This window comes from Temnothorax curvispinosus, unplaced genomic scaffold, assembly GCF_003070985.1.
Source record: "Temnothorax curvispinosus isolate PA1 unplaced genomic scaffold, ASM307098v1 QBEX01018237.1, whole genome shotgun sequence".
NCBI classification, from domain to species: Eukaryota; Metazoa; Arthropoda; class Insecta; order Hymenoptera; family Formicidae; genus Temnothorax; species Temnothorax curvispinosus.
This window is the reverse complement of record NW_020228017.1, coordinates 337,381-351,172: the sequence shown is the minus strand read 5'-3', so window position 1 is coordinate 351,172 and position 13,792 is coordinate 337,381. Positions and strand designations below refer to the sequence as shown.

The 13,792-nt window shown below is 34.4% G+C and overlaps 2 protein-coding genes across 4 annotated transcripts in view; one reads left to right on the top strand and one right to left on the bottom strand.

Moving 5' to 3' along the window:
• LOC112468241 (surfeit locus protein 6 homolog) overlaps positions 1-677 on the top strand; it is a 1,928-nt gene extending 1,251 nt beyond the window's left edge. Inside the window, exon 4 of the mRNA XM_025037357.1 lies at positions 169-677. Coding sequence (XP_024893125.1) covers positions 169-390 — 222 coding nt within the window. The 3' untranslated portion in view covers positions 391-677. The remainder of the gene's footprint in view (positions 1-168) is intronic.
• Positions 646-13,792, bottom strand: part of LOC112468242 — a 42,319-nt gene continuing 29,172 nt past the window's right edge. Inside the window, exons 3-6 of one of the 3 annotated variants that reach the window (XM_025037358.1) lie at positions 11,977-12,162; positions 8,537-8,554; positions 7,661-7,829; positions 646-1,272 (exon numbers count right to left, since the gene is read on the bottom strand). In XM_025037358.1, the coding sequence (XP_024893126.1) occupies positions 7,684-7,829; positions 8,537-8,554; positions 11,977-12,162 (350 nt within the window). In that variant the 3' untranslated portion in view covers positions 646-1,272; positions 7,661-7,683. The remainder of the gene's footprint in view (positions 1,273-7,660; positions 7,830-8,536; positions 8,555-11,976; positions 12,163-13,792) is intronic. The other 2 variants (XM_025037359.1, XM_025037360.1) reach the window with 2 other exon arrangements.

The following is a 13,792-nucleotide window of genomic DNA, read 5'->3' as shown; positions in this document are numbered from 1 at the left end:
ATTTCTTATAAATTTTTTATGTTACATATTTCTTATAAATTTTTTATATTTTGCATCAGCTAATTTCTTTATATTATATATTATGAATTTGTCATTATATTATTTGTCCTTTACATATAAATTTGTTCTATGTCTTTAATTCATATTTATATTATACTTATTTAACAGATTAAAGACGATCCCGAGTTGCTGAAACGTACTATAAAACGAAACGAGCAGAAAAAGAAACACAGCGCAAAGAAATGGAATTCCAGGATAGAGAACGTACAGAAATCTATGCAGGAAAGGCAAGAAAAACGACGAGAAAATATTATGAAGAAGAAGAAGGAGAAGAAACAGAATAAATTGAAAAAGGCGACAAAAAAAGGACGCATAGTATCTGGATTTTAACCGTTTTTTTTTACATAGCTATAATTTGAATCAAATTTACATTGTAAAATTTACGTTTTTAAGGATAGTTAGTTTTTTAATTTTGTTTAATTTACTATGTATACTTAACTGCCGATAATCATTCGATTCATCGATTTAATAGAGAAAAACTATTCTATACCATGTTATATTTGTTGGCTAGAATGTTGGAATGTTTATAAAAGAAAGTGTACATTGTGAACTACCTACTTGTGTACAATATCAATTTATGTATAATACAGCCACGAATAATAACTTTATTCATGTAATTTCGTTTTGTACATTAATTAAAAATCTGTATTTACATCGATATATTAGTCTCGTAGACCAGCTACTTCCTACAGTAGTGACCGGATACGTTTTGGATTGTAACTGTCGTGTAAAAAGCTCTACTCGCAGGTAAATCGCGAGCAAATGGTATAAAATTTCGGTCGCAAGTTTGTTTAGTCGCCGCATACATACATACATACGCACACACATTCACACAAAAGGATCGTACGATGCTCTACTTTGCGAACATCGCTTTGTTTTGTAAACTTGTTTTATTTACTTCTCTCTCGACACAGAGGTATTGTATTTTTTTCTTCTGATATTTCGCGCGATCTTCATCGCGATATGGTAGTGCTTGAGTAAGGACGTCCAGCTTCCTTCCGGTGCTCCATTAAGACGTCTATTTTCAGTGAGGCCGGTCAGTAAATGATTGGCAGATCCAGGACGAGAGCTTCGATTAAGCTGCCGTCTTCCACCTCCTGCTAGGTATCTCCTAACGCCGCGGAGACCGCATTAGCGTGTGTCAAAGCTGTCCATAACGGGCTGTGATCCACAGGCAACGGCACCGCCAAGGATTTCGATGGTCGTGGGGACCTGCAAGAACAGGGAATAATGCAACCACATCTGCAAGACACATTGACTGATTAACATATTCATTACGGAAAAGTTAAATTAGTTTCGACATGCTAATAAGTCGCCATCTCAAATAGTGCAGATATTCCTTTAAAAATCTCACAAATAAATATTTTATAAACAATTTTGGTTTGTACGTCTCGGTTACTCTATATTTTACGTTATTTTACAATTTCATTCGTCTCTTACTTTTCATTTTTATACATATGTTTTAATCTCTTGTTCTATTTTATATCCTGTTATCCTCGCTTTCTTTTATGTGCTATCGGCAAAAATATTTCACTAACAAAAGAGATGCATCGGAAATATCATCAATATCTATCGGTTATGGAATTTGATGGATCTGATGAATATTCGTCAGGTGAGCGATAGAAGCCAGCGTGTATCGAAATTTTTTTATTCGATAAAGGAATTCCGCGCTGAAGAATTTTTACTCTATTTTTACATGTAAGTGAATAATTTGGATTAAAAATTGCGCCCTTTCCAATACTTCAACTGCCATGTGAACTTAAATTAATCGCAATCGCGTCGACCAATCAGCGTGCCCCTGTAGTACGTTACGTGCTAGACGAAAAAATGTTCAATTCGTCGATGAACGGCGGAGAAGCGAGAGGAGAGACACGTTTTGTGTGACGCTGGCGCTTTCTCGCGAGTTTTTACCCGATCGTTCGCGTTCTCTTCGCGAAATATCGAGTCTGATCGCATCGCGAGTGCCGTTGAGCAGCGGCTGGCTCGATTTTCATCGATCTGACGAAGCATCGATCGCTTTTGTGAATCGGTTGAAGCTCGTATGTGATCGCTAATGCATCTAGCTCGGCTGTTAATTCGAATCGACGTCGATTGTGATTGCCTTCGGCTCGAGGCTCACAGGTGAGATATCTCTTTTTATTTTAGAACCATATTTTCCTGTTAAAAAAGAAAAAAACCGACTGGAGTCTCATCGTTATGTTCTTATTGAATAAGAAATAAAAAATCATTTCGGTCTTCGAGAATATTTATGACGATAAGGGCCACTATTTCCAACCTCTGTTAACTTTTACCTGACCGTTAACTTTTCGGAATAGCTATAATAGAAGTTGCGATGGTTATATTGAAAGTTAATTAACAGTGAGTTAGAAGTTAACAGACGTTGGAAATAGTGGCCCTAGAAAGAAGAGGGGGGGAGGGAAAACTATTAACATTCCGGCGCCACTTTTTTTGTCGAGATTATCTTAGCTGCAAGCGTCGTTCAATCAGCGCGCTTCTCGCGCGACTCGCGTAATTCGGATAAATTCAGATTGCTCGCGGACACAAGATGGAAAGGTAAAGCGTAGCGCTGTGCAAATTTCCGCCATCTTTATCCGGTCGCACGCATTCTTTTCGCGATATATCGAGTCTGATCGCGTCCAGGGATCGCGGCAGATCACGAGTGCCGTTGAACAGCGGTTACTGGTTTAGTCTGATTTTCATCGACCTGACGGAAGCGTCGATCGCTTTCGTGAGTCGGTTGAAGCTCGTATATGCATCTAGCTCGGTTGTTAATTCGAATCCACGCCGATTAACGCGATTGTCTTCGACTCGAGGCGCACAGGTGAGATATCTCTTTCTATTAATTTTAGAACCATATTTTCCTGCCAAATAAAGAAAAACATCGACTAGAATCTTATTGCACTTATTGAATAAGTATATTATAGATAAGAAATAAAAAAAATCACTCTTTCGGTCTTCGAGAATATTTGTGACGCTAGAAAGAAAAGGGAGGTAGGAAAACTTTCAATTAATTTTAGAATCGTATTTCCGTCCAAAAAAAAAAAACATCGAGAATCTCATTGCTCTTATTAAATAAGTATATAGATAAAAAAAAATAAAAAATCACCCCTGGATTTTTCGAGAATATTTGTGACATTGAAAAGAAAAAGAAGGAAGAAAACTCTTTCTAGGAAAACTTTTTATTAATTTTTTAGAACCGTGTTTTCCTGTTAAAAGAAGAAAAACCGACGAGAACCTCATTGCTCTCATTGAATAAGTATGGATAAGAAATAAAAAATCTTATCTCGGTTATTATTCTCTTCGAGAATATTTGTGAAGCTAGAAAAGAAGAGGGAGAAGAAAAAAACTCTTCCTAGGATCTATTAATTTTTTTTAGAACCGCATTGCCATCAAAGAAAGACATCAACTGAAATCCTTATTGCTCTCATTAAATAAGTACGGATAAAAAATAAAATCATCCCGGCCTTAGAAAACATTTGTGATGTCAGAATTGAAGGACAGTTGGGAGGAAAACTTCTAAGGTATTCCGGCGCCGTTTCATTGCCGTAATTATTTTATTGTTAGATACAATCGTCGTCCAATCAGCGCGTTTCCCTTGTATCATACGATTCGGCTAATTCGGATAAATTCAGATTGCTAACGGAAACAAGGAAAGAGAAAAAGAAACTCGAAGAGAAACGTAGTTTCGTATGACGCTCGCGAATTTTCGCGGTTTTTAATCCGATCGTGCACGTGTTTTTTCGCGAAACATATAGAGTTGAATCGCGTTGCGGGTGCCACTAATTAACGGGCAGTTCGATTTTTCCCTCGGTCCAACGAATAAAACGCGGATATTTTTCAAAGCTCGTACGCTGTTGTTAGAGAACATAGGGCGTCATCATTCGTATTGTCTGTCGATTGGCGCGACGGTTTTCGGCATCACGGGTAAGATATTCTTTTATTTAATTTTTAGAATTTCTTAGAATTGCACTTCCGAAAGAAACATCGACGCGGATTGCATTAGCCTGATTGAGAACGTGAGAACGAATGAGAGATAAAAGATCCTTCCATACATTCCATATATTTCAGGAAAATTTACACTACGAAAAGGGAGGGGGGGAGGGAGAAATAAATCGTAATGTGTCCTGACGCGACGTCATTATAGCGTTTTAGCTCTTACGTACAATTGTCAATCGATCAGATACGATTTACACTGTTAAATATTAAAGAGAGTCTGAATTTGGACCAAAACGTTGTGTTTTATTATTAATAAATTTTCCAGTTGTGGTCAAGGAAGTTTGGTGATATTATTTTATATTCACTGGCGAAGAAAATTTCCCATTATTGTTAAATATTAAATTTAATTTGATAAAATTTAAAGCAATACCTAGAATTAAATAACATTTTGTTATTTTTAATCACCATGTGTGTCAAAATTTATTATTTTAACAAAACAGTATTGTTAACTTTATTAGTTTAGTTAATTATTAACATTGTTCTAATTAAATTCACGACATATTGAGTAAACGCAGTAACAGCCTATAAGAATGGTTACTCAAATTACTCAAATTGAGTATAATTCAATACTATAAATTTAACAGTGTAATTTGGATTTTAGGGTGTTAGAAACAAAGGAAAAAAAGCAAAATGTGGTTTTGTGTGACGCTCGCGAGTCTTCGTGGTTCTTTATTTCTTTCGAGAAATATCGCGTCTTGAATCGTGTCAATATAGTCACTAGCAGGCAACTCGATTTTCCTCGGTTCAATGAATTATCTGTGAGTTTTTTTGGAATTTATACCAGTTATTAGTGAACATATATATAGGCACCATTGTTCGAATCGCTTTTCGATTGACTTCGGCATGAAGGCCATACGTGAGATATTCTTTTATTAATTTTAAAATTGCGCTCTTGCAAAAGAAATGACTAGAAATTAATCAGAAATTTTCATTGCACGTTAATATGAGAGGATTGAGAAAAGTGAGAAATTGTCTTGTACGAAAAATTTTTGGCGTCAGTAAAAAAGGAGAAAAAGAAGAAAATTCTAATCTGATGCCTAATAATACGTTTTAATTATAACTTTTATTTATAAATGGATTTTAATTATAAATGTTTTAATTGTGATTTCAGGTGTAACTGCTGTCCGACTAGCACCGTCTCTCGCACGTAGGATTACTCATATATACGTAATTCGAATGAATTCAGTGTGTAAAAAAACGCAAGAAAAAAAGAGCTACAGAAAAATTGTTAGCTGGGGAGAAAAACATAGTTTTATTCAATAATTCGTAGTTTTTTGTAATCTTTTACTCACTCACGTGTGTTCGTTGCAGAATATATCAATTTCGATTGTATCGCGTTTCCGTTAATTAGCGGGCAGTATCGTTTTTGTCGTATAGTATTAATGAGATATCAGTCGTTTAATCCGTGAATCGGGTGGAGGTCGTATATAATTATTAATGTATAGAACTTTACCTTTCGAATCATCTTTCAATTTCGCGATTTTAGTGCTGAGATTCAAATAATTACTAATAAAATTTAGAACTATTTACTTTTATAAAATAAATATCAATTCAAAGTTAATTACAGATTTTTATTACGTAGGATATGAAATAAGCAGAAACTCCATACATTATCGGTTTTTTCATCCATTTCTGCGCGTTTTTTTATGGAAAACTTCGAGCGTGCCAGCGTCGTTTTACCATTAATTAGTAATTAGCAATTTGGTTTTTGTCGGTTTAACATTAGTATTCGTTATTTGATATGCGAATTGATTGGAGCTAGCACACATGTGTTATCGCATATACATATATAGTTCCACTGCTCAGCTCATCTCTTGTTTGACATGACTACTTTTAATACAAAGATTTAGTTAGCTATCTTTTTTTTCGTTGCTTTAATGTAGTATTAATTTAATCTATAAATCGAGTAGAGTGCATATACTGTTATTAATGCGCACAACTCTACCGTGTGCATTATTTTTTGATTGATATTTAATTTTAGTATAAAGTATAAGTGTTTACGTAATTTGCTATTTTTTTTACCTAATTAGTTAGTTTTTAATTACTTCGTAATATTAATCGTTTAATTTGCGAATCAAATGGAGCTTGTATATATTTGTTAATGCACATAGCTCTATTCGAATTATCTCTCGTTTGGTATGAGTGCTTTTAGTACAAAAATTTATTAAAGAAATTAGCTTTTTTTTATTGTTTTTAATGTAATATTAATAATTTATTCTGTAAATTGGATGGAGTATGTATACTATTATTAACGTACATGGGTTCATTTCGAATTACTTTTTGATTGACGCGATTAATTTTAATACAAGTATTTATGTAGTCAATTAGCTATTTTTCAGTTGCTTTATCGTAATAGCACTCATTTAATTTGCAAATTGGATGAAGCTTATATACTGTTATTAACCTACATAGTTCCGCTGTGTTCGAATTATTTCTCGACTAACACGATTAATTTCAGTACAATTATTTATGTAATTAGTGCTTTTCTGTTGCTCTCTTTAACGTAATATTAATCATTTGATTTGCGAACCGAATGGAACTTGTATATATACATACATTTGTTAATGCACATAGCTCCTCCGTTCGAACTATCTCTCGTTTAGTATGAATGCTTTTAGTACAAAAATTTATGTAGTTGGTTACTTTTTCTTCTTTATTGATTTTAAAATCGTATATTTTCTTTTTTTCCTTTTTATGCGAAAAAAATCCGCTATAATTTAGTATAAAAATTTAAGTGATTAGTTATTTTATTCTTTTCTTTCTCTCTTCTCTTCTCCGCGAAAGAAATATCGACTTGAAGTTAATTAAAAACTTTTATTGCATGAGGCATGTGAAAAATAGGCCGTAGTCACTCCATACGTTTTCGCAGTCTTTTAATTAATCGTGCGCGTTCTTCGCGAAAAATATCAAAATCAATCAAATGGTTGGTATCGCTAATTAACGAGTAGTCTGATGTTTGTCATTTTAATGAAGCCATTTATTTCACCGCGATCCAGATTGAGTTAGTGTACACTTGTTAATGCACATAGCTTTGTTCGAATCATCTTTCAAGTGATGCGATTGGTTTTAATACAACTTTCACGTACAAAAATAACGGTTTGTTATTTTTTTAATTAACTTTAAAGAAAACAGTGTATTATGAGAAAACGTTTCTGCAAATTATTTAAAATTAATTTGAGACTTATTACATCATAGAATATAGATGAAAAATAAATAGCCATTTTGTATGTCTTCGTAGTCTTTTATCCGATTGTACGCGATCAGAAAATATCGAATCCGCGTTGTGGTTGCCGCTAATTAACGGACAGTCCGATTTAACGACGTATTAGCCGCGTAATCCGTAAATTGAAAGCAGCTTCTATACAGTTATTGATGCAATACAACACAGCTGTTCGAGCTTGATGTAATTATTTTCTCTATAATTGTTCACATCGATGAGACATTTCTTTTTCATTAATTTTAAAATTGCATTGTGAAAGAAATATTGATTGGAAATTAGATTCGTATTGTGTAATCGGCGACTATATGTATAATATAATTTTCCTCCTATCTTTATAAGAAAGTGAGTGAGGCGGGTAATGTTAACGTATCTCATCGTTATTACCTCGACGGTGCCAAGTCCGGATGCTAGTCAGGACTACTTAATTCGAGGGCCGTGCTCTGCTCTGGATCTGAACGCTCCTCGACGACGGTGTCCAGCTCCAGGGATGAGAAAGCTCGGGATCCTCTATCGCTCCTTAAGGACACCGTACGTGCCGGTCGATCGACGCCAGCTGCGGGAATGTCGACGACATGTAAGTCGCATAATAAATAAATAAAAAAATATTATTAACTACACATTCGCGCTGTCGCTTGCAAGTTTCATCGACTTCAGAATCAATTATTTATGACGATTAAAGACGCGAATGCGTTTAATGTGTCACAAATTAAAATATGTTCCTTCTTTTTATTCGCTTTGTTTGCTCTGATCGCAATCATCGAGAATTTCAAGAATATTCACCGGTCGATTGACAAAGCTCTCGACATCGGAAATTTCTACTTAAATCAACTACGAGAATCTCTAAGATTCCTACACTGGCTCTAAGCTAATTTAAACGAACCATGCAAATCTAACATAGCTTTTATCTCATTTTTTAAATCTAAGAACAAAAAAAAGTTGCGTTGAGCCTATATTTTCACAAAATAAAAGTAAAAATCAGTGAAGTATCTCAATACACACTATCTGTATTTAAATGTTTTCAATAAAAATATAATCGCGTTCTAAATAATATTATATCTCATTCTTGTACAAACCTAATTATGTTTTAATTTGATTTCGATTAAATCCTATAGTATGATACGACAAGCCACAAGCGCTGGCACATTTTATATTTAAAAAAATCTGTTCTTTTTTCAAATGCTAAAGAAATTGCTAATTTTCGTAAAATATCGGTCAAATTTCTAGAAATTGAGCGATGCTATTAACTACATGATATTTTACCTAAATCCTCTTTTGATGCTGCGCTTGCCAACACAAATAAACCTTTCAGTGCGGATTAATTTTGTACGGTAAAATTTTATTCTAAATATACATGCATTCCTTCACATGAAACAAAAGTTACTTTCAACGGGTAAGTTTAGATAACTGATTTACGGTGTGTGTAAAATTTAATCCTCTTTAACCGGAATTAGGGAGTTTCCTGATATAATAATAATAAATGGATTTAATTTCTCTCTGCTGTTTAAAACTTTTTGTTCATTTTTCGCATGTTGCGGCGCACGCATAAATTGCATTCTCGCCCGTAGAAATAAATTTTAATTGCAAAGAGATACTGAAATAAGAGAGAACAAAACAATTAATAATATCACGATCTGCACGAAAGCGTATATTCTGGCTTCGATGATATTTTCGGCAAACTTTCAATTGACCTTTGAATTTTTTGTGGAATTTATAGCCAATCTTCTTTTGATAAAAATGCAAAAATAAAACATGGAGAGTTTTAAAATTATAAGCGCTTATAAAAAGCAATCATTTTTCTCTTTGCTCTTTATGCAAATAAGAGACCAAGAACTCGAACAGATAATAAAATCTTATTTTTCATTCAACTTTTAATTTATATTTAACTTTACTTTAATTAATTCGAGATTCAATCATTAAGATAGTCAATGTAAAAGTTATAAAATAATGTAAAAACAAATATTTAACCTTTTACCGAAAAAGAATTAACTTTAAATTTCTCAAAAAATATACAGATAAAATTTCTTATGCATATGATGATGCGTGTCATTTATCTTCTTTTTCATATCTCTGAAAATTAATAGCTACCGAAAAAAGCTTGATAGAGTTAAATTTGTACACTACTCATGTGATATTCATGGGGCATTTATCTTCTGTTTTTCGGCGGGCAATCTCTTGTTTGGAAGACGAATATTGCGGACGGTAAATTTCATGCCTCGACTACTGTGTGCACTAAATAGTGATCTAAAACGACCGTCTACTATCTGGTGTTGACTGGATTGTCGTAAATTAAGGGTTTATGGTGATCGCAACGGACACAATGCCTTACGTGGTGGCTCGTCCACGGGGACGAGCAACATAAAAAACTTTTTTGTTAACTATTGAGAGAGAAAGAGAGAGAGAGAGAGAGAGAGAGAGAGAGAGAGAGAGACCGTACTAATACTATACGTGAAGAAATAAATCCACGCTTTCGCACTCATCAAGTACATTGCGTCGGCTTTAAAATTTTGCCATTTATTTTGTGGTAGTCGATACGCACAGAGAGATCGCGTTAAATCAGCATGTATATTGAGAAAGAATTTGTTAAGAATTTAATTAAAAGTTTTACGTTATTTTTAATAATATTTTATGTTTTTGACATTGTATTATAAAAGATTCTTTCTAATAGTAGCAGGAACATATTACTATATCTCGAGCTTTAAATTACGCTGAGAAATTCTGAAAATGCAGGTATATCAAGTTAATAATAAAAATATATATGCAACAGTTTATGTAATAAAAATTATAAAGATATATATATTCTATAAATAATTCCGAATCATATTATGTTTCTATTAAATGTACTTAGGCAAATTTTGGGGATGTTTAATGACGCATTATTTGTGTAAAATATTATTATACGTTATTATATTACAAGTTCAGATAGTTTTGTTAATTACGTTCATTTGCTGGATGTATCACCCATTAATTAAAATAATAATCTCTATATATTAATAAGTGAAAAGGATTTACGGTCCTTCTCTATACCAGATTGTCTATCACAATTCTGAATTAAATAAAATAATTTATACAACACACGTGCGTGATATATTGACGTATGATTAATTTTATACGTTGTAGTATTATGCAGGCGATTTAATGTGACGATATCGCGAATAAATTAGTTTATCGATCTACGCGATTGTTTACCGATACAATACTTCCGCAAACAATATGTAAATGGACCATGTTGAGGTATATTAACGATGTAAATAGTCTTACGCGAAAATGACGTTTATCGCCGTATATGTATTTGCTGCTGCTCCGCCGTATTCTCACCGCAAAAAATATCGGACACCAGATTAATAAAAATTTTTCGATGTAAGGCAAATTTAAAAATATTGAACGGAGAGGTAGAGATAATAACGTGGTCATCCGCGATGCATATTCCGACCGCGCGGAAATTCACATGCACACATAAAATCGCGTCCGGATAGGGTGTCGCGCGGTATATATATATACGGGAGAAACGGCGCTCCAGAGAGAGAGCGCCATATTTTATGCACCGCGTTGCACTCCGCGGAAATGGATTATCAATGAACGATGTAAGATCCAATTTTTGATACTACGTGTACGATAGATCCATTTCCGCGTTGCGATATCGCGTGCTGCGGTTTCTCCTGATAAGAAATTAATTTCTTCTTGTCGTAAAAAATTCATCCAAGTGGTTTGCATGACCTCCGTGATTTTTTTTTACGATTATTTTGCATGCGAATGTCATAGCGTTTCGATATCGGTAAATAATTCGACCTGATTTCAATCCAGAAATAATATTTCATGCATCTTTCACGCGTTCTTTTTTGCGGAGCAATTTATTGTATATCCGGATTATCTTGCGCTAAAAAGAGCGAGGGTTCAACTGGAAATTTTTCGAGTATTCGCTTTCGAATAGGCTATACAAACGCGCGCCTGCCATAGTTTCAAGCTAAAAATATCGACTGTTAGTGCATGGGAATTCGAATGTTCAGACCGGAATTGAATCTGGCGAAGAGCCTCTTTCGTCCTCTTTATGTTTATTCCAATGGTCGCGTATGACCGGTATTACCTCTATACGAGTGCATTTGTATGCCGTCACGAGAGAGTACCTGCGTGTTATGCATGTATTCCGTCAGGAAGTCGTGGAAAAAAATGTAGAGAGAAAGAGAGAGAGAGAGAGAGAGAGAGAGAGAGAGAGAGAGAGAGAGAGAGAGAGAGAGAGAGAGAGAGAGAGAGAGGTAGAAAGCGCAGTCGCTATTAAAACAAAAAAAAATTAGAGCAAACGGTGTTGTGTTTTATTTTCTCTATATAAATATGTGATTTAAATTTACGACATCTTCAAATAAATGTCACGCCGTTATAAATATTGACAAGTTGTACTGTTACTTATTTTATCAAGACAACTGTAATATATATTATTTTATATTTTAATTTTATTTTTAAAGCAATTTATATCAGATACCGTATTTCATGAAATTAATTTCAACAGAGTGAAAACCCTCGCGACATATATCGTGGTACGTCTAATTATTTTCCCGCAACCGCATGTTCTATCCGGTTGATTAGCATCGCATATTTAATTTTGCACGAGCGATTTGGTTTCTATTCAGTGTTCCTATTCACACAGCGAAATATGTTCCGCGTGTGCGCCTGTCCCAGTTTCACTTTTAAACTCGGTGGGTGCTCACCTAGGCGATGAACCGGGCTGAAACGGACAAGGCTCAATGCGCCATGATCCAAATCACAGTTTCTTCGCCGGGCTCGTTCCCTGGCGAGTTTCGCTCTCCTCCGTAGGCAGCAAATTACCATCAACGCCAGCAATGGAAACCCCAGAATACAGGACACGATGGGGATGATTATGCTCTCTGGCGTAACTAAAAGATGCAAATTGGTCACGTTAGCTAGGGCTTTGGTGAATTAGTAATAATTTTGTTTTATTGCCATCACGCGTATATAACTCTCCCGCGGTACAAATGTAAAGTGTTATCTTTTTCAACGATGTAATTGTTGAAGCTTTTAATAACTTAAACAATGTTTTTTGATGAGGTGTTTTTATTATTCAGCATAAAAGTTTAGAACACTAACGGTGCGATTTTTTTCGGAATGTCCCGTTTTTGTAGGATTATTTTTTTTATAACATCACAATTGTTTGTACGATCTCGTATCAAATTGTTTGAATTCATTTAATTGGTGATATGTCAATTTAGATTTACTAGGCACTTAAATATGACTTTGTACACAAAAAGCTACGTAGTTTTATTTTTATTTTTGTTATCTATATGTGCATGAATCTTTAATGAAGCGCATATGCCACTTAGACAGTGATTATTCCGGGTCACGAAGCGGATTTTATATCACTGGACAAAAAGGGCATGCACTTCTCGAAAGTTTGTCAGTTCATGAAATTTTCAAGCGTGTAATAAGAGCGAAGTTGGTTACTTGAATCGAATTAATGGGTATTATAAGACGGGGGCTTAAGATGGGCACTGATTGGACTTTCAGTCCGTATTTAAAAGAACTTAAATCCTGACTTTCTCTCAACTACGACAGGACTGTTCGATTAAAACTTTTGCATGAGGCATAATGTAGTAATGTCGACATTTCTCAATATAAAAGCGTCCCAGTTCTCTTTCGGATTAAGCGTTATCTTAGTATGTAATACGTAGAGCTTGAATTTAGCTTTTACAGTATGCTGTTCTACCTACACGACGCAAAGAAAAGCCAGGTTCTTTTGAAGAACTTTTAATCAAGATAGCGCAACTTCTAGAAAACGAGATACAACACAACTTTTAGACCAGATACAACTTTTGACTCCATTAAATTGCTCTTATTGTAAATAATCGAAAGACAAATTTTAATTTATTAATTGCTGCATGTGCAATATGTTATTTATTATTAATTTATTCATTGTACGGTTTATTTAAGAGATTACTAAGGAATATTGCTTTTAATGTATGTACAATTTTCTCTAAAAATTATAAATATCATATTCTGTGAACAAAATTGGATATTCCATATTTCGCTTATTGTAATGCTCGACGTGTTTCTTGTATTGTGTGCTCGTCGCGTTTCGCATATTGTCGTTCGTGTTTCATGAAGCTAAGGATTTGTTTTTAGATCGACGTGCGCGAGCTGTTTTTCGAAGGCAGTTGTCCTGTAGCTGCAAATTACAGCTATTGTGAGGATTTGAATGAAGCACCGATTGCAGATTGCGCAAAGTTCATAGACGTACAAAGTTTTAACGTCAACTAATTAATCCAACAGAAAACCGTGACGCAAATAGCTACGTCGTTTCGCCGAAGTACTTTACCCCTTGAATAGATGCTCCCTAAGTTCATTAAATATCAATGGTCTATTAATTGCTAATCTCTTAAGTTGCATTAATTGCGCAAAAAAAAATCATTTCCAAATTACTTTGAGAGTAGAATCCCTTTACTTCAGAGATGTCGGTATATGATCTGCAGTCATCGCACAATGGAGGCAAACATCAGTAATTAAAGCAGG